Here is a 26,432-nt window from a genome sequence, read left to right on the forward strand (position 1 = left end):
AGCGTGAAGCCTGGTTATTCCCCCACCGGCCGCGACGAGCCGGGCTACTGCCCAGTCAGTGCCAACATATTGACGCTCAACACCAGCAGACCTGTAAAGACGGACCTCTCCCCGCTCGCTTGACAGCACGCGTCGCTGTCATGTCGTATTGTGCTTAGCATCTGCATTAGAGGCAGCCCCATTGGCCGGAAAGTGAGGCAAGTGTCACCAGCCAGCTGGAAACCAGACCCCTGTCATTCGGAGCCGTTCTCTGCCCACCATTCGCTTGTCCTGTCTTATGTCGCTAATTTGTATGTGATTTAAATACGGCCTTGTGTCCGTTTCGGCTGAGCTTTCAGAACTATTCTATCTTCTTGATTCCGTATCCATGTCGTACTTAAAGAACCCGACCAACCCCGAAACGACGGCCAGTATTGGCTGTTCGCGGATCACCTGTGCGACCTCCTTCACGACCACCTCCACCCCTTGTTGTTCTTGCTATCACTGGTGTGATTTGGCGTCTTTGAATGGCCATTACTTGAACCACACACGAGATCGTGGCATGAAATAATCGCAACCAAAATGCCTCGCGCAAAAAATCAAGGGTCCTCAGAGCCCAAGCGACGCAGTCGCACTGGCTGCTGGTGAGTAGCCACTTACATGCGGTGCATGCATTCTTTTTGACGAAAATCAGGCCATGCAAATCCCGCAAGGTGAAGTGCGGCGAGGAACGTCCGTTCTGTCAAAAGTAGGTTACACTCCAATTTACGGGGCTGTCACCCCTCGTGCTGCCGCCACAGTTGGGCTGACACTGACACGCCCACGCAGCTGCTTGAAAACTGGTGACACCTGTGACTATAAGATCAGGCTGAACTGGGAAGGCCGAAGGATCAAGCGCCGAAGCGGTGCTGACGAAGTCGACGGGGAATTTCTTTCGCCAACTCTGTTCAGCAACGAGTTTATAGTTGACAACTCCGCAGTCGACAGCATTGGCGTGCCACTTCAACGCTATGCAACCGAACCGAATTCAGCAAACACAGGCCCCATACACTACGAGTTTGAGCATACTCTTTTTCAGGATTTGCATCAAGAGCCTGACACGAGATCAGCTGTTGTGGTAAAGAAAAAGGCCAAGTCTATGGACGACGCCTTTTCTCTGGATCGGACACCCGCGGACATCCGATTTGCCGCCGGTGTTGAAACCATCGACACAACCACCACGACACAGTATAGCGGCACCGCGCAAAGCCCATCATCGATATTTTCGATCAACGAAGAAGCCATCACCTCTTTATCTGAACAAAGCGATACTCTGATGGAGCCATATTACCTGGAACAGGCCCCATCTCCCGGAGATATGCAGTGGTCTAGCACATGGAACAACGCGGGAGTTATGATGGGCTGCATGACTTCCACTTCGCCACAACTGTCAAGAGTGGCATCTTGTACTAGCGATGAGATGGCGCTTAAATCGATCTGGGTAGATCCTGCAGCTGTTGAGACGTCTGATCGTAGGCCCAGCGTTGATGACACAGGAACTGACGCTGTAGAATGCCCAACCCGCCTCTCGTACATGGCCCAAGTCGGCTACAGTAGTGCACCCACTTGTAGCATGATGTGTCTCGTGAGCGGGAAGCCATGGATGATGTCCATGGGAGACATGAACGGCACCCTGACCGGAACTGGAAACTTTGACATGGTACCTGAGCAGGCAGCGGCGGCGACGGAGATTCCGGCTTGGATACTCAGGAGCGACTACCAGCAAACGATCAACTCGCTGCCGAAAGGGATAGCACCTATCCCAGACAAGTGAGAGATTTCCGATTTTGAGAAGCGAGATTACAGGCTGACAAATGGCTGAATAGATTGAAGGATGAGACAAACATGATGGTAAGTACACTCATATTTGTGGAAGCACTTCTGCTAATCTAACATGTTCAAGTTCTTCGTAAGTACTAATTGGGCATCCAATAGTATTGCTCATGCTGAACGAAACTTTAGGACCACTTTGTCAATTATACAGCGAAGGGTATGAGCACAATGAGAACAAAAGATGGGCTTCAGCTGACAGAACATAGTCATGGCACCCTACCACAACAAAGAAGCTAATCCATTTAGCAATTCTATGCCCGCCATTGCATTCCAAAGCGACATTCTACTGAGCCTGATGTTGGCTTTTGCAGGTAAATTTAATTTCTCCCATTATGATTGCAAGCTGACACATGCTGTAGCTGTACATCGGTCGCAAGTCTTGCGTATGATGGAGCCTGAGCTGCGAATTGCCGAATGGGCAGAGGATATCTTCTGCGTCCTGAGAGTAAAGCTCAGTGACCAAAGCAAGCCAGTATCGGACGATACTTTGCTGTCAATGGTGCTGCTGACATCTCTCGAAAAGTCATCCCCAAGTACCTTTGGAGCCTGCATACCCTGGCAAAAGCATCTAAATCTCACACGCAGTCTCATGGATAAGCGTGTTGAAAGTATGCGCGCTCAAAACGGAAAGAATGAGGAGCTTTCTTTCATTTTCAGCTGGTTCTCGTATCTTGACGCCATGGGCCAAATCAGCACCAGCCCGTTTACAGCGGGAATTCCGGAGCAGACTGGTCCGTTTGACCTGTTGCAGAGGATCAACGTCGAGGACGAAGAGGAGTTTGACTGTGTGATGGGTTTCACGACGCGCTGCGGGCAGCTTCTCGCAGAGCTAGCTTCCCTGATCAGGCAATGCCCCAGTGTGGAACAGACAGAGGACACCACCATGCAAGAGGCGGCACTGGACCTCGAGAGTAGGTTTAAGGAAAGCATGACGAAGCCAGTCAAGGTTTGCCACCATCTCCGGAAGAACAAGATTGACATGAGAAGCCTTACCGAGATGGACGCTGCCAACCAAGCTTTCCATTGGGCTGGCGCTGTGTATCTACGCCGCCGCATCCTACGCAAGGGTTCTGGAGACGAGGAGGTGCAAGATGGGGTCCAGAGAATATGGGAGTGTATTCAACATATACGCAGAGAAAAGGAAGCGGATACGGCATGCTTGTTTCCCCTCTTCATTGCTGGCTGCGAAACAAATGACGACGCCCAGCGCAAGCTCATTCTCGCCCGACTCAAGAGCGCAGAGAAAAGCGGCATGAAACAGGTACGATTGGCAGGAACTAAGTCGAAAAAAAAACGACGTGGAAAATTTACTAACACCCTGACGTGATAGGTCAAACGCGCCCGCAAGCTCATGGAGTCTTCCTGGCGTGACGGCCAGCCGTGGTACAGCTTGATTCAAGATGAATTTCTTGGATAAAGAGGACAAGAGGCTTCCAAGCGTGTCAGAATTGTGCATAATCGCGAGCGACTCATTGATAAGATTGTCGAAGTGTGTTTTGATAGTAGCTATGTGTTTTTTCCCCTGGTTGTTTTGAATATGACAATTTGCATTGTACCAAGAGGCCGTCGAGCAATCTCCTGGCTACTACATGTACAACGCGGTGTGCGGGGGCAGCACCGACTCGAACCAAGACGCAAGCCTCCATCATGGCTGCGCGCTGAGGTTGAGAGGTGATTGGCACGAAAACGAAGACAGCCGAGGCAGCTTGAAAGCCTCGATCAGCCCTGTTTTTCTCCGAGTCAGTGTGGTACGTACAATGTCCAGAGTTTGCTTACTCACCTTCAACAGCTGCATACATTCCCAAGCCACACATTACGAGCGCACCCAGGAAATAGACGGCGTGCCAAATATTCAGCGCAACTTGACGCATGCCGCCGCTGAAGAAACCGCGCACCCAGTGCTTCCAAGCAGAATCTTTGCGGGTTGTCTGGCCGGTCTGCGGATTGAACCCCTCTCCTTGGTCCTGTCGAATGGCATTCTTTTGAATGTCAAAGCACAGCGCAAAGAGGGGCGGAAACCCATATGTCAAATTGACGAGGACCGAGGCGGACATGACGCTGACGAAGCCAAAGAAGTCCGGGATGGCTGCGGCAATGACCCAGGCAATTGCCCACCAGACTGGGACGATGGAGGCGTAGATGATCTTTCCCGGCTTTGTGCCGATTGGAGGCGCGTTGAATAGATCGATGAAGATGTTGTTGTACACGACTTTGATGCCAATGTTGGCATATAGGCCGGCGCATATCAGAGCGCTAATCAGCGTTACCATGTTGCCGACTGTCTGCCACGCATAGATGCTCACGCCCTGGTAGCTTGGGTTGAAGGCATACTGGCCCTGCAGCTTGTACACGATGCATCCGTACACGAGGTAAACGCAGCAGATGAACGTCTGCGCCCCCCACATGGCCTTGAGAAAGTCCATCGGCCGGCGCATCTCGGCCATGAACTCGACAAACAGCTGCGCGCCCGTGTACGCGAGCACGCCCGTCATCATGCCGTTGATGGAGCCGACAAGCCCGCCGGTCGGCGCCGCGCTGTAGTGCGTGACGGGCGGGTAGACGCCGTCGACGGGCATGATGGAGGCGCGGTCCACGGCGCTACCCGCCGAGCCGAGGGTGGCAATGGCGTAGTTGGGCGGCGACGAGGCGATGACGCCGACGGTGACGAGCAGGATGGCGACGTTGAGCCACACGCCCAGGTTGGCGATCCAGCCGTACGTCTTGAGCGTGCGGATCTGCGTGAGCGCGAGACCGACGCAGGCAAAGACGACGGGGCACGCGGCGTAGCACAGGCGGAAGCGCGACGCCTGCGAGATGTTGAGGCCAAACTGCAGCGTGATCTGACCGGTGAGCATGACGAGCGAGAGCGCCTGGCTGACGTTGGCGACGTGACGCCCGGGGGCGCCCATGGTGCGGTAGCCGAGGTCGCCGTAGTTTTTGACGGGGAACTGGTAGCTGTCGAGGCCGAGATACATCCGGTAGATGAGGTAGCCGGAGTAGCCGGCCATGAAGCCAAAGGAAAGGTAGAATGCGATGCCTGCAAGATGTATTCGATCAGCAGCTGAGGGTGAGTGGTGCGGGATGATGGGAGGGAGAAGAAGCATACCTGGTCCCCAGCCAAGAGTGCCCATGGCGAAGCCGGAGCCCCATGGCCCTAGGACATCAGTTGTGATCAAGTAGAAGCCTACAAGAAACACAGGTCAGTCTTGATATTCCTAGGATTATTAAGGCGGTGAATTCAAAGTCAAGTTGGCCTTACATGCACCGGCCGACGCTGTACGCATCGCGCGGCTCGCATTCGTCCAGTCCTCGTCTGTGATGTTGGCTCTGTTCTCCCGCGTGTAGTTCTTGGCCGTCAGCGCAGGATCGGCCGACTCGTCTTCTGCAGAAGTCTTCGCCTTGGAGGAGCCGCCAAACAGCGTGCGGACGTTGAGAACGGGCGGCTCCAAGGTCAGCTGCTCCGCCCTGGTGAGCTTTGCGTAGTGATGATACTCCTCGAACGTGACGTCGGGATCGTAGGGCTTGCGCGCCTGTGGCTTGATCGCCAAGGCGTCGTCATCGGGGGCATCGTGGGCCCACGCAGACGTCTGAGCCTTTTCACCCATTTTCTCGCAGATGTGGAGGATTTGTGATGGCAGCTTCCCGGTGGAGAGGCGGAAGGAAGTCCTTGCCAGGCTTTTAGCAAGGAGAAGGAACCAAAAGCATTCAGTCACTGCGCACGTCGTTTGGGGAGGCGACTGTACTGGTAGTCGATAGATCAGGCTGAGAGGCCGAATAAGTAAGAAAACGGCACCCGTCACGCAGGATTACATGGTGCTATTCGCCCCAAGCTACACGACCTGGCACGGGTGAATCCTCGCAGCTAAACCCGGTCCGGAGTAAATATAGTGTACTGATAAGACGGGCAAGCGTACGGCAAAGTTGATAATATGCAGCAGCAGTCTTTTTGTCTGAGCTTGTACTTTACGGTTATCAATTTATTAAAACTGACTAAATATAGAATAAAAGGACTCACTTAGATGCCAACTTTTAAGATAAAGATGAAAAATGTCCTGGGTATATGGTAGGGCTTGTTCACACAGCTCAAGAGCTATGGTTCACGCCGTTTCGTGCTGGTAAGCAAGCTAGTCAACCCCTCACGCGAAACCCGATCATCCTGGCCGGGCATCCGGGATAGCGAGAGAGAAAAAAAAGACGTTAAAGCGAAAGTGAGCGAAATCAATTTTTTTTTGAAAGATAACGCTCGCAGTAAGCGGCATGTGGCATGAAGACAACAACGTGATTGGTTTTCGGGTGGCTGTCTACTTTGCGCATCGCCCCCTCGCCACCGCCGCCGTGCGCTTGTCACTGCACCAAACAAACACGCGCGAAAACACATCTGCCGCGTCGTTTTGCGTCTTTGACTCGCACACATAGCCCAGCCAGCCTTCCCTCGTCGCGTTTGTGCAGAAGGAGAGGCAGCAGTTTGTGTTGCGGGCGATGAACTGGTAGCTGTGCACGTCAAACGCAAAGTCGGCGCCGTCGACCTCGGAGACGATGCTCGTGTGCTCGCCCGTCATGTTGGGCTTGGAGAAGCCCTGGAAAAAGTGGCCGGAGTCGGTGTTTGTCTGGTTCAGGAACGTGGCCGTCGAGCTGGGGGCAGTAGAAGAGGAGGAGGAGGATTTGGTGGCAGAGGTTGATGGTGTCGTCGCGGATGGAGTTGACGTCGGGGCTGTTGTCGAGCTTGACACGGAACTTGATTCGCTGCGCATGTTAGAGTCTCGGCTGAGATCACGCAAGTATTGAACGATTATACTTACTTGGTCGCGGCCGAATCAGTCGTCCCGCTGCTGGAGTTGGACTTTTTGGATCCCAAGGCGCCACCAACACCACCACCAACTGCCACGGCAATTACGACACACATAATAACGAGCAAGATGAAAAATGTTCGTCGTTTTAGTCCGAGTATCTTCGCCTGAGGCTCTTTCTTGGACTTTGAAGGGGCCCCGCCTACATTATGTTCTGCGTCACCTCCACGCTCGTGGTCCTCATTTTGGACACCAACGACCTGCGGGTATGGCGAATTTTGATACTCGTATGCTGTCGGGACTGCTATCTTCTCCGACTTGTCGTATGTAAAGACCTCCTTGGCGCCTTCATCCGTGCCGTCCGCATGGCTGCTCGTGGCAGTTCGCGGGTGGCTGTAGTCCGTGGCAGGGCTCGCGACAAAAGTAGACGGCGTCATCGCGGGGTCGACTGCTTCTGGTGCGTCGGCATCGCGGTCGCTGCTGTCTGTTCGATTGTGTGGTGAGAGTGCCGACACAGGGCTGGCATGTTGATCTGGGCCGCTTCCGCCCTGCGGGCTAGTCATCTTGGTTACGCAAAGTGAGGTCGTTAATGGCACATCAGACACATGGCGATGCCCTCTAATTACTGCAGACGAGCCAGCTTTATACTAGTATGGAATCCTCCTCGCAGAGCAAGCACTTTTTAGGAAAGCGAACAAAATATTAATTAAAAAGATCAGCGTGAAGCTGAAACTAGGTTCCCCATCTTCCTCCACATTTAGGCGTCTGTTTATTCGCCATGATCCCGGGCGCTGCTCAATTGATGGTTCAACGTTGTAATTAAAGCTTTCAGCCCTTATTTACCGAATGTCACTCCTGCCTTATTATGCAGGGATTTGGTGGGACCCTGAACATAAGGGGTTTTGATTACAGCCACGATACTAGTATCGTGAAATAACCTTCGCTAGTCAGGAAGGTAGCCCTCGGGCCGCTGCGGGGTGGCGGCCGGCTTCGGGAACTAAAGGCGTCGGCATTGCAGTTTTAGTCTACTGATTCGTTATGGCAGGTCCAGGAATTCTGCCGAAACTTGCAGCCAAAAAAAAAAAAACGCTCTGCACGATGTCTGGCCGTCTCGACAGTCGTACAAAGGTCTCGTGCACACACGCTGCAGAACGCGTTCCTGGGCTGAGCGGCTGAATATAGACCATGCGCCACGAAGCTTGGCGAATGACTGACCTCCACTTTGAAGTGTTGAAAATCATTCTTTGGACGGATCATCAACTTTCTCTACCTGTTATGTCCATGGCCGAGGCAGGGGTTTTGAGGTTGCACAGAGCTTGCCATTTCTTTCCGGATGGTTGTCTGTTTTTGGAACGGTTAAACGGCTGCTAGTTTGGAACGCATATGGTGTATGCTACTTTGGCCGGGAATAAGTCACAAAGCACACTTTAGGGCCTGTGGCACTCTATTGGCACTCTATGCAGAATAAGGCTCGTATTGACTTTTCTATGTACAAGACTTGGGCTTATGTACAGTTGTCCGTCTACGTCAAGCGGACGGCAAATATTTGACCACCCTTCTCACCCTCCTCATTTCTGCCTCCCGTAGTTACATATACTGTCTTTTCATCCAGGCTCAATATGGCAGACGTTGGCCGCTGAAAGTCTTGATTATGATCGACGATGAAGGACACATCGTACTTTGGGCGGTTGGGAGTGGCCTTGGAGACGCTGTCCAGCGGGACCGCGCCGAATACCGATCCGTTTCTCGCAACCGCAAAATCGTCTGGGCTTCGAGGAGTGTCGTAGGTCGCAAGAATCTCCAGCGCGCTCAGAGGATTTCCAAGCGCATCAATCTTGTATCGTCCCAGGAACTGCGCAGATGTGCTCGTCACATACAGGTATTCTTTGTACGTCTTCAGGCCATTGACACCAAGAAGCGCCAGAAATGGATCCGGGTTGGCCTTGGGCGCCAACTTTGGGTCCTTGAAGGCAGTTTCCACTTTGCCAGTGCGCGTATTGGTGCGGTAGATGGTTCCAGTGACAGAGTCCGCACTCAAGACAATGTGGCTGAGCAATGGTAGCGCTGCCATGCCATTGGCGAGCTGGGCCTGAGGAAGCGCCGCAACCGTCTTGATCTTGGGCTGTCCGACGCTGTTCAGACACGTGAAATCCACCGTGTCAATTCGGCCAGTTCCGTCGAGACGAAAGCTTGTTCTGTTCAAATATCCCGCTTCAACAGCAAAGACATCTGGCGATATTTGCGCGATGCCAATGGCAACGTCTGCGTCAGGCAGGGTAGCCACTAGTCGCGGTGGGTTGCCGCTATTCGGAACAAGCTCATAGATATGAGCGTGGTCGAACGTGGTAATAAGCACGTTTCCATTTGGGCGCACGGCCATGTTCTCAGCCCATTGTAAGTAATTAGGAAACTGGTACAACAGCTGCGCAGTATATGCAGCTTGTGTTGTAAAGGCCAGCGCAAGCATGCTGACAACCACCTGCAGAAAAGAAGACATGGCGGCTCCGAGAACCCGGTAAAGCATATATCAGCGAAGAAAGATGTATCTGCCAGCAGAGCCCAAGACCGAGTCAGACATTTCCTGCGGACATCAGGGCTTACTTATGATGTCCAGTTGCGGACAATATTGTAGCGAGGAGGAAATAAAACGTCAACAATCTGTGCTGCGCCGGACAGCGCTACTGCACACCTGCATCGCTTAGTCTACCTCCCGGCGCCGAACGTGCATTATAATGCCCGATTCGCCCGGGTGCGTTGACGTGTACAAAGCAATGTCTTCCTGTCCGAATACTAGCGGCCGCATGGCAGGTGCAGGGGCCTGTGCCCAAAGTAGCAAAAAAGAAAGGCATCCCGAAATGGCTCGGGCCAACCATGCATGGTCTCGCGTGGTTTGCGGCAAGCCCACCCAACCCAGTCTGAAACTAGCGTGCTGGGAGAGATCAGATGCTGCGTGGGATTGGACAAGGCCCAAGAACCGCTGCAGCGATGCTCTTTAACTAGTTCACGAAACAGTTTTTGCCAAGTTGTTGGCGCCGCGTTGCTGTCATAGAGCGCCTCGTGGCAGTTTGTAGATATATTGCATGGACCTATCTACCTGCGGGCGCAGCCAGGAAGTTCGGTGAACTACGCCAAATAGTGGCAAGCCACCGCCGCGACTCTCGTCATCACTTTTAGCCACACCTGGAAACTACTCGTAAATAGTGCAAAGTGCTGCAGGGTATTTGCTTAGCAAACTTATCTCGAGACGCGCTGAGAGTGATTACTGGGAACAGTCTGTCCGATGGTCTGCCCGATGATGGCAAACTCCGATCCCCTCGGCGTCATTACAAGCTGTATGTTGTAGCAGCCCATGTCAGCCACCTAGACCCTTGTGCCACACAGCCTCGTGTAGGCTGCGTTTCTGTAGCAATCCACGCGAGCAACAGGTTTGTGGCTGGGCCATGGCTGTCATCTGCAGCACTGATGGCATCCGGAAGGTATAGCGCAGGCGATAGACCAAGGATTCTCAACTCCGAAGCCCTGGGCGGAAGACTCGCCTTGACATGTCAAAAAAGGAGATGATATGTACAGGGTTAGCTGGGCGCCATCGTGGCCTCGCACATTAGTTTTAGCGCTACTGAAACGGCAGTTTGTGTGCTCTCGCAACTGGGCGTTAACCACCCTCGCCTCCCGTGGCCAACGGCGCTCTCTTCCAATGTCCCGCCAGCTACGCCAGTGTCGTGATGGTGCTACAATTGGCACGGGAAGGGGATTTCGATGCCACCTCGACTCAGTGCTTCCCGAGACGTTCTCACGTAGAAGCCGGGGGGATTGAAGCAAAGCCCATTTGAAGGCTCGACAAGCCAAATGCAATGCGCTGATGCGCAGTTGGCACGGCGCTCCGAGCGCCACCAGAAAAAATCCCGACCGTCCTCGGGCTTTGGGCATTGCATTACAAGGTGGACACGACCGTTTGCTTAATCCCTGGGTACGCCGCACCGTTTCGGTTTTCAATTAGGAAATCGTATTATTGGCAACGTTAGTACGCTTGCGATACCAAGGCTTACATCCGCAAAAATTCGGGGCTCAGACGAGCTGGGTGCCAATGCGACAAATGAGGACAGTGCCGAGAGGTTGGCGAGCGATGAGAAAACAATGCAAGATTACTACACTAGAACATAAACAATCCAGCTCCGAACGCCTCCAACAGGAATTACTCAAAATACATAGGAAAATGTGGTCAAAACCCTGTCTCAAGACAAGTTGTTTGACACGCTAATCTAGCTTCGTCGCACACCGCGACGCAGGACGCCTTGAACCTGCACCTGCTCATCTGCGCCGCTGATGAAGCCAACTTGCTTCAGGTAGCGGACATTGGACCGCACTGCACGTCCAAGCTCGGCCTCGTCTGGTGCAGAGAGCGTAGCCGTCCCAGATATACCGCCACCGGCCGCAAAGTGCTGGACCGGCCACAGAGGGTGCGATTCGCCCGTCTCGTTCATGTCTTGAAGGGCGCGCTCCAGCCAGGTAGCCCAGTCGATCGGTGTGCAAACTTTGCCCAGCTCCGCGTTGACATGCGCCCAGAAGTCTGGGGTCGCAAGACCCAGCTCGGTCGACAGGTTGACAAAGGCATCGATATTGTTTTCGGTGATCTGCCCAAGTGTTCTGGCAGCAACCAGACCGCCATCGGAGACCGGTACAAAACCCGGCTCAGCGTCGAGGGGGTAAAGCTGTATCTTGGCGGCGGTCGCGACGAAGCGCCAGAGGAAATCGTCCAGGTTGGCGACCCCTTCGGCAGCCGTACCGATTATCATGCCTGGCTTCAAAACGGAGAAGCGGTTTTGCGACGAGGGTAGCGCCGTTGCAAGATGGTGCACAACCTTTTCAGCAACGTACTTTGTCTGGCAGTAGCCGATGCTGGTGTTCATCTCGTCCGCAACAGCCGCCGGATCCGCGTCAATGTCGACAGAAACACCCCCCGACACGAAAACGAAGCGCGGCGCATGAGGTGATTCCACAACTGCCTGGAGCAAGTCCAACACAGACCGGACGTTGGCGTTCTTGAGCTTCTCGTAGTCTGCGTTCCAATTGACAATGGCGCCATTATGGACAACAGCGTCGATTTGGCCAGAAGGAGATGTACCAGCCAGCTGCATCCACTGCTCCTCTTTTAGTCCCAGCTTGGCGTCCTCCAAATCGCCCGTCCATACTTCCACGCGCTCCTCGTACACATCGTCCCACCATCCAGCGATTCTGGCTGTTTCCTTCAATCTTTCCAACCCGTGCTCAGCGGACTTGGCCCTCACAAGGGCAACCACGCGCCGAACACTGTCCTTCACTAGTAAGCTACGCAGAAGCTGAGTACCCAGGAAGCCTGTTGCGCCCGTGAGGAAAACAGAGGCCTGGGCAGGAAGCGCTGGCCTCGAAACAAAGCCGGCAGTTTTGATTGACTTGACCCAGGATGCAGAAAGGGCCGCTGCGACCTCGCGCTGCACATCGACGCTGGGCTCACTGGAAGTGTCGGCATCGACGAATTTGGCCATCTGTGAAATTGTCGTGCTCTTGCTGTTCATCATTGAAAGGCCAAGATGAACTCCAAATTCGTTCTGGATTCGCTTCAAAAGTGTGATGATGGAAATAGAGTCTCCGCCAATCTCGTAGAAGTTGTCATTGGTACTGATGTCCTCTGTCTCAAGTCGCAGAACAGCCGCCCAGGCGTCTCGAATGGTTCGCTCGGTTTCATTTGCAGCATCGCAGAATTCAGCTCCAGCTGTCGCCAAATATGTCTTCAAGTTCTCTGAAGACAGGCTTTCGACAGACTCGCGAATAAGCTTGCGGTCGGTTTTCGCTGCTCTGCTTTTAGGAACTTCGGAAACAGGGATAAAATAGGCGGGAATCATGTAGTTCGGCAGGACACCAATCAACTTGTCTCTGACGCTGCGCACGTAAGAAGCGAGAGCTTCTGTATTTGGTAGTAGCAGCTGCTCCTCAGCGCCCGAATTGCAATCGTTGCTTGCTAGCTTCATCAGACAAACCAAGGAAGCAGCCGGCGTTCCTTTGTGAATGACTTCGACAACAGCCGCTTCCAATTGGGGAGCGGCCGCCTCAATTTTGTGTTCGATGTGTCCAAGTTCGATGCGCTGGCCTCTCAATTTGATCTGGGCGTCTCGACGGCCCATGTAAAGCATCTCGCCCTTGTCGTTGTACTTGACCAGGTCGCCCGTCCAGTAAAAACGGGCAGACTTAGAAATGAGTTCTTCAGGTAAGAATTGAACTGTTGATGAGAAGTGCTTCCCTGTAAGAGAAGAATTGTTGAGGTAGCCGCGCGCAACTGCCGGACCTTGAATGACAAGCTCTCCTTCGCAGCCGATGGGCGACAGTCTGTCTGGGTGCTTTGGATCGACAACCCAGGTGGCGTTATGTGATGGACGACCAATTGTGCCGCCAGATTCCGTGCGAGAGGTGTAGTGGTGAATGGATGCAATGCAACTTGCTTCTGCAGGACCATAAGCGTCGAAAAGATTGGCCTTGTCAACCCAGTTTCGCAAAATACTCTTGTCCATGGCTTCACCCCCACTGGCAAGTGTTTTGAGAGTTGGAACCAGATCGGGATCAATGGTTCTGATGAAGCTTGGTGTCAAAAGAGCAGTGTTGCACCTCGCTTCGTTCATGAATGGAATAGTGCTGTGCAAGCGCTCATATTCAGACGGAACACAGACGGTTCCACCAAAGGCAAGAGTCGTAAGTATATCAAAAGCGACAACGTCCCAAACGTGGTTTGCAAATTGGAACGTGCGAGATTCTCGCGAGAAGCCAAGGCGTGCTCCATGCCCCGTCAGAGAGGAGACGTAGGAGCGATGCTCAACCACAATGCCCTTTGGTACACCCGTTGATCCAGAAGAGAAAATGACATAAACAGGATTTTCTGGCGTGGCTCGGTTGTACTGCAAAGCGGTCTCTGCAGCTTGTTTGTTTAGCTGGAAGCAGTGGAGAGAGTCCGAGACATTGACGACATGCTCGCAGAGTCCAGCGCAGTCCGCAAACGAGCTCTGTGAGGTTAGCATAACCCGTACATTTGCCTCCTTGACAAGAGTTTGTCGATAATTGTAAGGATGCGTAGGGTCCATGGGCATAAAAGCACCGCCTGCCTTCATGATCGCCACGGCACTGACGGTGGGCCAGATTGACTTTTCCATGCAGATGGGAACAATAGTCTGTGGCCCAACTCCGATGCTTTTGAGATAAGCCGCAAGTTGAGTAGACATCGTGTCCAGTTCACCATAAGATAGTGTGCGCGTGGTTGTGAATACAGCATCTCGAGTAGAATCCTGTGCAACATGCTCTTCAAATAAATCGTGTACGCACTTGTCAACCGTGGTTTGATCTTCCTGATTCCAATCCATAGCTTTCTGTAGATCCCAAGGGCCAGAGGTGGAAACATCCTCAACAAGCTTGGCGGGGTTGCCTAGAAGTTGTGCCACGATATGCTCGATGTGATGAGTGAGAGCAATAATCCGGCTCTCTGGCAGCTGAGACGGAGCATACAAAATGTTCATCTCAAACTCCGAGTCCATGAGATTGAACTGCACAATAAGCGGATAAGTGTAGTAATCATCAGCCGCACCATCTGAGTCATCTTCGAGACGATCAGCAATAACGTCTGTTGTCTCGGCATTGCCACCAAATCTCTGAGGCTGGATGACCATCAGGCTAGAGAACTCGCAGGCATCGCGCGCATCAGAGCTGATCTTGGCAATTCTTTGGAGACCGAATTGCTCGTGGGGAATCATGTCGAGATTCTGATTTTGCACGTCTCGCAAAAAGTCTCCAATTCTCTTCTGGGTAGGAATAACGACACGCACAGGAACAGAAGCAATGGTAGGGCCTGCCAGAAACTCAATACCGTCCACGGGTGCAGAGCGACCGGAGACTGTCGTACCAAAGCAGATGTCGTCTGTGTCGCAGTAGCCTCCTAGAAGAATGGACCAGGCAGATCGAAGAACTGTGGCCATGGTGATTGACGAATCTGCTGGGGTCGCGTGAGGAATGACTCTCAAATATCTCGCGTTGGCCTTGAATTTTTCGACACTGTCCGGGGGAAATGGCGTACGCGTTGCGCCTTGAAGCTGGTCAGACCAGAATTGCTGGCTTGCTCTGTGGTCCGCGCCCATGATGTATTTGATGAACGATGCGAATGGTTTGATGGCCGGCACCTCGATGCGGCGATAGATCTTCTTCACCCGATCCAAGACAAGGTTGATGCTCCAGCCATCCGCAACGGCATGGTGAACTGTCCAGACAAAGTACTTGGAGGACACAATGGAATATCTGGAGAGTCTAGTTCCATAGCCCATTGCGACCTTGGTATCGCGAGCTATGTATTGCTGGACGTTGAGGCCACTGGGGTCTTCCCATGCAGCGTGCTCCTCGAGAACGACCTGCACGAAGGTTCCGTGAATGGGTACGATGCGAGTTCGCAAGGTTGACGTAATCTCAACAGTGTGCTCCCAGGCAAGCTTGAATGCTTCAACATCGATGTCGTCAGCCAGGCGGAAGGCATGATGGGCAACATAAGACCCGGCATTCGATGTCGCAAGTGCCATAAGTCCTTCTTGGAGCTTCGTGCAAGGATACATATCCTCAATCAGAACAGATTGGCCGACTCCGCACTGCTGCTTGGCTTCGTGTATAGTGTAGTCCGATGGGATATTGGGGAGCAATGCAAATGGCTCCAGGTCTTCACTGTCCTCCGCATCGTTCACGACAGCGGAAGCAGCCACTTCGCTCAGCCTTGGGTCTCTGAAAATTGACGCGATAGAAAGTCCCAGGCCCCGATTTCTCGCCATAGTGACGAGCTGAATTGCGCTGATTGAATCTCCTCCGATGCCAAGGAAGCTGTCATTTCGTCCAATTTCAGGCGCGGGAATGCCCAGTAGCTTGGCCCACAGATCGCGAAGCTTGTGCTCGGTGGGGGTTTCGGGCTGATCCTTTAACATCATACTCGGTGTAATCCTGATTCTCTTGTCCGCAGGAACTTGGCTTGCGAGGCTGAGCATTTCGCGGCGATTAAAGCGACCGGAAGAAAGTCGACTGGGTGGGCCATCGAAAAGGAGGAATGATGCTGGAACCAAGTATTTGGGTAGTTTGTCGATCAGGTAAGAATGTAACTCCGGAAGCATTTTCTCCAGTTCGTATTGCCCTTGCCCAGTCACAACAGATATCTTGCTTCCGATGCTCAGCTGCCCAGTGCACCATAAAAGGCCGACTAGCTCTTCGTCGCCTGTGCCACTCAACTTTGCGACAGTTCCATTCATTGAGTCGGGAAGTCCATTGCGCAGATGCTCTTCAGCTTGTAAAAGACCCATTCTACTTCCGTTGCTTCTTTGGCTAGCCTCTTTGCGACCGATGTACTCGAAGCTACCATCGAAGTTTCTGCGCACGAGGTCGCCAGTGCGTAAAACGCGACGCGTCGTGTCGCCAGGGAGGCAGTCTAAATCATCAATGAAGTTCTCCGCCGTTGATGTAGTCTCGTTGAGATACCCGCTGGCGATGGAAGGGCTTTCGATAACAAGCTCGCCTATGCAACCAACGGGCGTAAGCTGAGTAGCATCTGAGTCTTCCACAACCCAGAAAGCAGCTGACAGGGGCTCTCCAATTCTTTTAACAGTATCAAAAGTATTGACCTTGCCCCAGGCACAGACTAGAGCTTCCTTGGTTCCATAAAAGGTGTGAGTGTTGACGATACCTGACCAAGTGTCAAGTAGTTTCTTGCTGGCATCCTCACCACCAAGACCAAGAGTCTTGAGGGTAGGAACCTGATTTGGCTGAAGATGTTCGAGAAGATCAGAAGTGGTAAGTGTAGCATTGGCCTTAAACTCCGCTATGGCCTTGCCAAGACCGCTCTGGTGAGCGTCTTCCTGGGGGATGCAGACACATCCGCCAGTAGTGAGGGTTGAGAGCACCTCAACAACTCGCAGGAAAGAGTCCGATGAGGCCTGTTGCAGCATTCGAGTGCTCTCATCAATACCCAGTGCGTTTGCATATGCTGCAATAGATGTCGAAACAGCACTATGAGTGAGCTTGACGCCATTAACATTTGACTCGTCATCGGTGAGAAGAACCAAGCTGAGTGTCTCCGGAGTAGGGTGAGACGGAAGAACTGCATGCAAGCTCTTGACTGGTGCCTCTTGAGCAGCGTCAGCTAGTAGGATCTTGCATTCCGACCCCACAAAGAGTTTTGTCAGAGAAGACTCGGTCAAGACCAGTTTTGGCTTCGTCGTCTCCAGAATCGCTTGCTTTGACTGGCCAAAAGTAGCTGGCTCTACCGGAATGATCGCGCCACCCGCTAGCTGAACCGCGAGCATCGCCACAACAGACCACTTGGACTTTTGTAGGCATGTGAGGACAAGATCGCCCACAGCAATGCCATGGCCACGGAGTCTACTGGCAAGCTCTGCTGCGGCCATGCCAAGCTGCCTGTAGGACAAGTCGCCATCCCAGGCATTCACAGCAGTGCGACTTGCGTGTAGGTCCATTTGTTCCTCGACCAGCCAATGTGTGCAGCTCTCGTTGGCTTGGGGGATTTTTTGAGACTTCATAGCGAGGTCTAGATCCCATCGGTCAACCAACGACAACGACCCGATCGGCGTCTCATCTTGACGCGCTAATTGCTCGGTGACGCGGCCAAAATGGTGCTCGAGTGCTGCCAAGGAATCGTCGGAAACAATGTTGGAATCGTAGTAGATGATGAGCTCCACGCTATCTTCAGACAACAGGCAGTTGATGATGAGTGAGTTGTCAAAGTAGTCCTGAAGATCGCCTTCCAAGAGCTTGGTGGTAGCTACCGTGGTGTCTTCTTCGAGCAGAGGCTTCTTGCCTCCAATAGCTGCTACTTGATCGATGGGCTGGATAATCAGAAGCGTTGAGAAATCGCAAGCGGCTCTGGCATCGGCACTCAATTTCGCAATGTTTAGATGCCCGTACTGCTCGTGTGGGATCATGCCAGCATTGCGCGCCTGGATCTGATTCAAGAACTCCGAAGCAGACACATTGGCATCGATTTTGCATCTCATGGGGACTGTTGTGATAGTAGGTCCAATCAGGTTGGTTATTCCTGATAAACTAGCGAGCCTTCCAGTGACAGTGGCACCGTAGCAAATATCATCAGATTCGCTGTGCCGTGCCAGCACAATACTCCAGGCGGCTTGCAGCAAGGTTGCGCGGGTGATATCCGTTCTCTTGGAACCAGGAATCGCAATCTTGGCAGTTCTCTCTTTCATCACGGCTTTCGCTTTCCTCTGATTGGCTGGCAGACGAGGGAATGTAGCGGGTTTCGCGCCCTCCAGCTGTTCACGCCAGTACTGCTGAGTTATGCCAAGGTCAGATTGTTGAATGTGCTTCACAAAGTTCGAGTATGGTAGCAGCTTGAGCTCCTCGGTTCCGTCGTAAGCCTCCCTCAGGGCGGAAAGAATCAGGTGCATAGACCAAAGATCGTAGGTAGCGTGATGGATTGTGAGCACAAAATGTGGCAGTTCGCCCTCCACCAGAGCATAGCGACACAATGCTGAACCGTATCCCATGTGCTTCTTCTTAGCAGCAGTGACGAAAGAAGCCAGATCGTGTCCCACTGTGTCCTCCCAGCTCGGCTTGAATGTTGTGATAACTTGCACGGCTTTGCCGTCGGCTGAGTTGGTGGGAACAATCATGCGGGTGCGGAGGTTGCTGCACCGTTCAACAGTGCTTTCCCAAGCTGCCTTGAATTTAGAGACAGATATCCCCGCAGACAGGCGATAAACTGCCATAGATTCGTAGGCGCCGGGCTGTCTGACTGATAGCGCAATAAGACCCTCTTGAAAAGCAGTGCAGGGGAATATGTCTTCAATCTCCCTTTCGGTTCGCAGATTGCACTTCCGGTAGGCTTCGTGGATTATGCTACTAGCAGCCGATTTATCCAAGAGCTCGAACGGTAGTGCAGGGATGAATAGAGTGTCGTCTTGGGCGGCGGCATCCGCCATGGCCGCCAACGCAGGGTCGACAAGCATTTTGCTCATAGAGACAAAAATTCCTTCTTTTTGCGCCAGAGAAGAGAGATTCAAGGCAGATATCGAATCACCACCAAGTTGGAAGAAACTGTCATTTCTACCAATCACCTCTGGGCTGATGCCGAGCGTCTCAGCCCACAAGTCGCGGAACTTCGCTTCCATGTCGGACATGGGAGCGCTTTTGTCTTCGTTCTTCGACAGCGACAGTTGGGAGTACTCGTTCGCTGACATCTTGTCAATCAAATTGCGCAAAGTCTTGCGGTTTACCTTCATTGAGCTGAGGAAAGGTGTTCGGTGGAGCGCCATGAACAAGCCAGGAACCATAAATGGGGGAAGCTTCGCCTGCAAATCAGTGAGGAGGCCTTGAAATCGTGTTTTAAGCTCAGGAGTCACTGTCCGAATCAAGTTTCCGTCGTTCTGAAAAGCGTCATTGGCGGTGTCGTTATCGGTATCTTCAAAGCTGATGAAAGCAACAAGTGCTTCACGTTGGCCGCGCCGCACAACCTCCACAGTGGCATACTTGACACCCTCGAGTGACTGCTGAATATTGTACTCGATCTCTCCTAGCTCAATTCGCTGACCTCGAAGTTTGACTTGCGTGTCTTTTCTTCCGAGATATTCAATATCGCCATTCTCATCGTACCTAACCAGGTCGCCGGACTTGTAGTAGCGGTGATTGGACTTGGCTAGCTGCTTAGGAAGCCAACTCAGGTTGTCCAAAAACGCCTTTGAGGTTTTCTCTGGATCATTGACATAGCCGCGACCGATGGTATTTCCTTGGATGACGAGCTCACCGACGCAGCCAATGGGTGCGAGGCGATCGTGATTGTCTGGCTCAACGATCCAACAGTTTGTATGTATGCCCTTTCCTAGAATTGTGGGTAGTTCGTCTACGGATTGGTAAGTATGGGTCAAGGCATAAATACAACACTCTGCTGGGGCATATCCATTCAGTAATCTGACATGTGGCTGCCAGGTGGATAGCGTGGTCTTCGTCGGCGCCTCGCCACCAAGAATCAAGACTTTCAAATTTGGCACGTCCTTGGGGCCAAAGGTGGTGACAAATGATGGCGTAAGCATTGCGACATCAGTCTGGGCTTTGTTGATGAAACTCGCGATATCTTGCATACGCTCGGTACCCGATGGGACACAGACGGTGCCGCCGTAGACAAGAGTTGTGAGTATCTCGGAAACGCTGACATCAAACACATAGCTGGCAAACTGAAGAACCCTCGAGGACTTGGAAAGGCCAAATTCTTTGCCATGGCTGATCATACTGGAGCAAATCGCAGTGTGTTCCACCACGATGCCCTTGGGCTGACCGGTGGATCCGGATGTGAATAGGATGTAGGCTGCGGACGAGGGATCTGAATTGAAAGCGACATTTTCCACGCTCCTTGAAGACGCAACTTCGGCCAATAAAGAACTGGATAAAATAATGATGTGCTCGGCGATTTTGTCGCAGGATGAGGCACTGTCGACAGATGTGAGAATGTACTGGGCATCAACCTGCTTGATCAAAGCCGCTCTGCGATCGTAAGGATGCGTGGGATCCATCGGCATGAAAACTCCCCCTGCTTTCATAATACCGAGCATGGCAATGATAGTCCAGATAGACTTTTCGAAACAAATCGGCACCACTGTTTCCTGCGTCACTCCAAGATTCATGAGATGCCACGCGAGAAGCGAAGACGCCCTCTCAAGCTCTGCGTATGTCATTGACATTTCAGTAGAGTAAATCGCTTCGTTATCGGGAGATTCAGTCGCATGCTTCGCAATAAGGTCGTGAAGGCATGTATCGGAAACAACTTCCTGAATGTGGCTATTGAAGGCAATGGCCTTTTCCATATCCCAAGCTCCGGCTACAGCAACGTCACCCAGCTTCGAATCATCTTGAGCAAGCAGTTGGCCGACAATACTCTCCAGATGATAGCACAAGCTTTGCATTTGCTGCTCCGACACCACACTGCTGTCGTATGTGAAGTCGATCGTGACGTGGTCCGAGTACACGGGGCATTGGATGACGATCGGGAACGTAAAGTAGCCCTCCATTGTATCCAGCACAGAATATTCATCGTGAGAAGCGGTCCTCATGAAGGCCGAGGTTCCGCTTTCCATAACCTCAACCTGCTGCTGAGGCTGCACAATCAACAGGCTAGTGACATCTGACGCAGCCTTGACTTCAGGGCTGATCTTGGCAATGTTCTGGAAACCGTACTGCTCATACGGAACCATCTCCAAAGCCTGGCTCTGGACGTCCGCCAAGAAGTCGCGAATGGATTTAGTTGGGTCAATCTTCACGCGCACGGGAACAGTGCCAATGACTGTTCCTGTCATGTTGGAAATGCCTTCGACGTTCGCATTGCGACCGGAAGCCGTCGCACCAAAGCACACGTCATCGGTGTTGCCATATCGAGCCAATGCCAGTGCCCAAGCTGCACGCAAAATAGTTCCTTTTGTAATGTCCGTTTTTGTGGAAGCCGGAAAAGGTATGTCGTGCTTCATAAGCCGAGTCACTTTTCCAGATGAATTGGCGGGTGCGGCGGTGACCTGGCCCGAAGGGAACGCCGGCGGCTGTGCTCCACGAAGTTGTCTCTTCCAATAATTGCAGGCGCTATCCATATCCATGCCGCTTGCGTATTTGACGAAGCCGGAATAAGGCGTAAATGCGGGTTTGTTATTACCCTGGTAGAGTTCCTTGAGCGCATTCAGGACGAGCATGACGGTCCAGCCATCAAAGACCGCGTGATGTGTAACCCAGACGAAGTACTTCTTTCCAGAAGATTCCTTAATGAGAGCTGAACGGGAAAGCTTGGATCCGTAGGACATGTTCATGTTCTGTGCCACTTCGAGAAATTTGTTAAGGCTCACGTTTTTGGTCGGCTCCCAGGCAAAATCGCCGCGGACCAGCGTCTGAATAGAATCGGTTCCCAGCTTCACAATGCGGACGCGCATATTCTCGCAGGTGTCGCAAAGGTACTCCCAAGCAGCTTTGAAGCGTACAATATCAATGTTATCGTCGAGGCGATACACGAATTTGGCAATGTAAGAACCCGGGTGCTTGACGCCGAGTGCGAGAAGTCCTTCTTGCAAAGCAGTGCAAGGGTAGGCGTCATCAATTACTTCGCCGTCCCGGAGACGACAGATGGATCGTAGCTCGTATAGGGTGTTAGTAAGATCTTCGGTTTGGAGAATGCTGAAAGGTTCGATGCCGTCGTCGGTCTCCTTGCTCTTGATCTCAAATGGCTTTGCGACTTCAGCCATCACAGACAACCTGGAGTCTCTAAAAATGGCCGCAGTAGACAGCTCAAGACCATTCTTCCTCGCGAGAGATGACAGGTGTATGGCGGAGATACTGTCACCGCCAATATGCAAGAAACTGTTGTCTCTACTAATTGTGGCGGGATTAACGTTGAGAATCGTAGCCCAGAGATCTCTCATGGCAAACTCCTCTGGAGTAACGGGTGCCACTGTGTCTGAACCCGAGGTTGCGGCGGAGTATTTCGATAGTTCCTCGATAGATAAGCTATCAGCAAGTCCCTGGAGACCCTTGCGATCGATCTTCATTGAGGTGACAAATGGCATTTCATTCAGCGGCACGAAGAATGACGGCACCATGAACTTCGGCAGTCGCGTCGCCACGTATGTGCGCAGGTCAGCAAGAAGCTCTTCCATCGCCGGATATACAGGGATTAGGTCGTTTTTGGCGAGCCCGACAGTCTTGGTCCGGTCGAGTGGCTCTTTGAAGTCGATGAAAGCCACCAAGGAGTTTCCGGCCTTGCGCTTGGTCAGATGAACCGCCGTGCTCTGGATACGGTCATCCGCCAAGTTCATGACATGCTCGATTTCGCTGGGTTCTAGGCGCTGCCCGCGAAGTTTGATCTGGTTGTCCTTGCGGCCTTGATACTCGAGAGTGCCATCCGCATTGTATTTCACAAGATCACCAGTCTTGTAGCATCTTGCTGTTCGCATTGGAGTGGAGGCAGGGAAAATCTCCACATGGCTAATAAAGGAAGCAGCGGTCTTCTCCGGTGCCTTGTAGTATTCGCGAGCCATGGCATGACTTTGAACAATGAGTTCGCCGGTGCAGCCTATTGGAGTGAGACGGTTATGGTTGTCAGGTTCAACAATCCAGCAGTTCCCGTGCACATTCGTTCCTATTCTTGTTGAGGCAGTATACTTGAAATCGGGGTCATATGTGTATGTCATGACTGATACACAAGTCTCCGTAGGTCCGTAGCAGTTGATGAGTCGGACGCGATTCTGCCAGGTGTGAAGCACATCCAGAGTTGCCGCTTCACCAGCGATGATTAGAGTGTCGATGGTGGGCAGCTGGTCAGGATCCAAAGTCTTGACATAAGAGGGGGTGAGAAGAGCGGCTGTGACGCGCGCCTCGGCGAGAAAAGGCGATATATTTTCCAGTCTGCGCTCTTCAGGGGGGATGCAGACTGCACCACCAAGTACAAGAGGAACAAAGATCTCGTAAATGCAGGCATCAAAAGCATAGCTTGCGAATGACAGCATTCGCATCTCATTCGTCGCTTCGTGCTTCCTTCCGAAGTTCATAATACTGCTTGATGCGGCAGAGTGTTCCACTTGAACACCCTTCGGTACTCCAGTCGATCCAGACGTAAACAGAATGTACGCAGCGTCGTTGGGCGAGCAAGCGCGCATCGGGATATCCTTGTTCTGTAGCTGTAACAACTTTTCGGCAATAAATAGATCGTCGAGAACCACCACATTTGGGCACATTCTTTGGCAGATCGCGGCGGTTCGAGAGGATGCAATCACAGTGTCGGCACCGACCTGAGCAATAAGACCTTGTCTGCGACTCTCGGGATGCGACGGATCCAGAGGCATAAAAATGCATCCAGCCTTCATCACTCCAACCATCGCCACAATTGCCCATTTCGAAGAAGCGAAGCAGATAGGAATCACTGTCTGTGGCGCAATACCAAGAGAAACAATGTGTGCGGCAAGAAGTCCTGCTTCCTCCTCGAGGGCCGCATAAGTCATTGACGTCTCCGCTGTGTAGATGGCTTCACGCTCGGGGTCGCGCATTGCGCGGTCGGCAATGAGATGATGGATGCACTGATGGTAAACGGGCATAGGCGGACCATTCCACTCCAATGCCTGCTTCAAGTCCCATGGTCCAGCAATTGCGACGCTCTGCAAAGGCTCGCTATCAAGGGTCGAGAGTTGCGAGATAACATGCTGAAGCTGGTTCGCGAGAGCTGTGCACTGAATTTCGGCGATTGCGTCTGTGTCGTAGATGAACTTGATCTCGATGCTGGACTCTTTTATTTGAACATGGAGCTCGAGAGGATAGGTGCTTGCATTCACCGCGGAGCGGGTAGCTTCTTGCAGGTCTTCGGCCTGGTTTATAATGACAGCGCTAAGAGCACGAGACGCCGCTCGAGCGTCAGAATCTAGGCTAGAAATGTATCTTAAGCCACTTTCCGCAAAAACGGACATATCGCGGGAAATATGCGACACTGTTTGCAAAAGCTCGGACACTGGCGTCTTGCCCTCAAGAGCGACTCTCATGGGCAGCATGTATGAAACGGCCTCATCAGGCCCAAAAATGGAATTGATGGGAGACACAGAAGTGTCATAGCAAACATCGATATTGTCATTGTAGCGGCCAAGTACAATGGCCCATGCAGCTTGAACAATTGAGCACACGCTATCTGTATCACCAGCCTGCTTCGGGACAGGAACAATCGTAGCCAACGTCGCGGCCTTTTGGTGGGATGCGGAGCGACTTGGGAAGGTGGCAGGCGCAAGGTGGCTCAGCTTCCCCTCCCAAAACTTTGAAGCGATCAAGTTGTCAGGCTCAGCGGCAAATGCCTCGAGCGAAGCCTCGCAGGACCTCAGCCACTCGGCCGAGAAGCCCTCGGTGTCAAGACACCTGGGGCTCTGGAGCTGGAGGCACAGTCTCGCATTCTCCTTGTGAACATTGATCGCAAATAGGGAAGGAAAATAGGCCGTAGCATCCTCCGGCTCTCGCGGCTCTTTTTGCCGATCGCACAAGTTGCCCTCTTCATACTGAAGCACAACCTCTGCCGTGCCTGAAAACCATACGCCAGGTCGCAGCTCCGCATCTGCGAGCAGGGTTTCCAAATAGCGCAGACTTGCATATGAATTCCCTAGTCGAAGCAGGTCGACGCGCAAAATTTTGTGGTTCCCAGTATAGCAATTCTTCACCACGACGGCGATGCTGTCGCGATTCGGCCTCAGTTCGCGAAATGGCGCCAACGTCGCGTGCAAAAGCAGCGCAAGGCTTTTGCGCAGAGGAAACGGCTCCGTGCCCACAGCGGCGAGCCTTCCGGAGAGATCGAGACTAAAATAGCCCGAAACTGTTTCCTTGTATTGTTTCTCCGAGATGCCCCAGGATGGCAGCGGCGCATCGACGAGATCAGGCTCCGTGGCGTGGTCTTTGGTGGGGTGCGCGCCATACTTCAGGAGCAGACAAGCGCGCTCGGCAACGTGATGGAGGTCTTTGCCGCTGAGAATATTGGTGATGGAGAGTATAATGCCTTTTTTCATGCATCGTGTTTGGACCTCGATGGCTGAGCGGGCAGTGCCACCAATGCTCGTGAAGGACGTTGCCTGGCGCACCTTTTTGGGCGACAGCTGGAGCACACCCGCCACAACGGCCCAAACTTGCTCTTCAATATTATTTTCAGAATGGCTCATGCTCAGTATAGAGTCAACGGTCCCGGCGTCCATGCTCGAGATTTTGTCGCCAGCGACGGGCTCAAACAGGATCCATGCTCTCGGAACCTCGAGGACTTCTTCCTCGGTTTGTCTTGCGACCGAAATTGTGAAGTCGGTATGTAGCTTTTGAATGGTAGCTGTCGTCGTCGATCGCGAGCTGGCTTTGTCGGTCAATGACAGGATGAGGACTGCGGTGATGCTGGAAGCGGCGGAGTTCAATTTCAGAACTCGCGCGCTTGATACATCGGGGTGCTCGTTGATGAGAGCTTCCAGAGTAAAGGACGAGTCGACCCCCATTGAGCCCATTTTGATTTTATATGGCTCCTGGGTGCTGAAGGTAGAGTCGATTTGCAGTGTTGACGTTTGAAAGGTGTTCCGCTATCGTGCGAGGTGTTCGTCCGGGTGTGAATTATAATTATGTATAAATAAAATGATGAAATTCCAATCTTTGAGAGATTGAATAAAGGCTAGTTCCTTTTGATGTGTCGTAGTCGAATGTATTATTCTCGGAACTCGCTAGGCTGTAGTTGTGATGTCTCAAGATGCGAAGAGTACAGAGCTGAGATGCCAAGATATTGTACACGAGAGACCGGAACTTATCCAACAGGGCAGGGGCCGCTTATACTTGATATTTACACTGATTACAATCTTCCCAAGGAGGAATCGGCGAGCGCCACCGACGCCTAGGGGTAGCTGCAGTGCCGACACATTGCCCATTACCAAATGGGAATGGAAGGGCGTGCCGTTCGCCTTGGGACTCGAACCAGCTCTCGCAGAATTTTTCGATAGGGCTTCAGGCGGCTCAGCTGCATGCCTGTCTATTGGCGAAGAATACGGGTCGAAGGCGAAGAACCATGTCAGCACTGTCTGGTAGTGCCGCGCAAAATATTTCCCCAAGGTCCGTTTGAACGAACAAGGGCGGCGCCACATTGTCATTAGTCGCCGTGCCAAACGTGCATCCATCGCACTAGCCAGGCTGGAACGATCCTTTCTCGGCAGGAGAGGAATGGCTTGCAGAGTCTTTCGTGCAGTGGCAACACCAGGGGTCGATGAA

At 52.5% G+C, this 26,432-nt stretch overlaps 5 protein-coding genes across 10 annotated transcripts; 1 reads left to right on the forward strand and 4 right to left on the reverse strand.

Annotated features, from left to right (window-relative positions):
• Nucleotides 1-561: 561 nt before the first annotated feature.
• On the forward strand, nucleotides 562-3,268 carry LMH87_005181 (uncharacterized protein; the record flags this gene model as incomplete). Of its 2 annotated transcripts, XM_056202851.1 has the most annotated exons (11): nucleotides 562-623; nucleotides 674-727; nucleotides 808-943; nucleotides 1,011-1,035; nucleotides 1,089-1,788; nucleotides 1,845-1,869; nucleotides 1,922-1,927; nucleotides 1,981-2,008; nucleotides 2,058-2,162; nucleotides 2,211-3,112; nucleotides 3,182-3,268. In XM_056202851.1, the coding sequence occupies 11 exons, from the start codon at nucleotides 562-564 to the stop codon at nucleotides 3,266-3,268; spliced, it is 2,130 nt and encodes a 709-aa protein (XP_056058367.1). The 2 variants fall into 2 exon arrangements, with proteins under 2 accessions (XP_056058367.1, XP_056058368.1); XM_056202852.1 differs by lacking the exons at nucleotides 1,922-1,927; nucleotides 1,981-2,008 and having other exon boundaries at nucleotides 2,098-2,162; nucleotides 2,211-2,234; nucleotides 2,437-3,112.
• A 228-nt stretch (nucleotides 3,269-3,496) lies between these two features.
• On the reverse strand, nucleotides 3,497-5,456 carry LMH87_005182 (uncharacterized protein; the record flags this gene model as incomplete). Its single annotated transcript, XM_056202853.1, has 4 exons — nucleotides 3,497-3,576; nucleotides 3,632-4,888; nucleotides 4,958-5,035; nucleotides 5,111-5,456. 4 exons carry the CDS (start codon nucleotides 5,454-5,456, stop codon nucleotides 3,497-3,499), a joined length of 1,761 nt encoding a protein of 586 aa, XP_056058369.1.
• A 696-nt stretch (nucleotides 5,457-6,152) lies between these two features.
• On the reverse strand, nucleotides 6,153-7,201 carry LMH87_005183 (uncharacterized protein; the record flags this gene model as incomplete). The annotated part of the gene is made up of 2 exons (XM_056202854.1): nucleotides 6,153-6,594; nucleotides 6,651-7,201. The coding sequence occupies 2 exons, from the start codon at nucleotides 7,199-7,201 to the stop codon at nucleotides 6,153-6,155; spliced, it is 993 nt and encodes a 330-aa protein (XP_056058370.1).
• A 959-nt stretch (nucleotides 7,202-8,160) lies between these two features.
• On the reverse strand, nucleotides 8,161-8,709 carry LMH87_005184 (uncharacterized protein; the record flags this gene model as incomplete). The annotated part of the gene is made up of 1 exon (XM_056202855.1): nucleotides 8,161-8,709. The coding sequence occupies one exon, from the start codon at nucleotides 8,707-8,709 to the stop codon at nucleotides 8,161-8,163; it is 549 nt and encodes a 182-aa protein (XP_056058371.1).
• A 2,188-nt stretch (nucleotides 8,710-10,897) lies between these two features.
• On the reverse strand, nucleotides 10,898-25,684 carry LMH87_005185 (uncharacterized protein; the record flags this gene model as incomplete). Of its 5 annotated transcripts, XM_056202857.1 has the most annotated exons (2): nucleotides 10,898-24,053; nucleotides 24,132-25,684. In XM_056202857.1, 2 exons carry the CDS (start codon nucleotides 25,682-25,684, stop codon nucleotides 10,898-10,900), a joined length of 14,709 nt encoding a protein of 4,902 aa, XP_056058376.1. The 5 variants fall into 5 exon arrangements, with proteins under 5 accessions (XP_056058376.1, XP_056058375.1, XP_056058374.1 ...); XM_056202859.1 differs by lacking the exon at nucleotides 24,132-25,684 and having other exon boundaries at nucleotides 10,898-14,629; XM_056202858.1 differs by lacking the exon at nucleotides 24,132-25,684 and having other exon boundaries at nucleotides 10,898-14,407.
• Nucleotides 25,685-26,432: the final 748 nt, after the last annotated feature.

Source organism: Akanthomyces muscarius, chromosome 1 (assembly GCF_028009165.1).
Source record: "Akanthomyces muscarius strain Ve6 chromosome 1, whole genome shotgun sequence".
Classification (NCBI taxonomy): Eukaryota; Fungi; Ascomycota; class Sordariomycetes; order Hypocreales; family Cordycipitaceae; genus Akanthomyces; species Akanthomyces muscarius.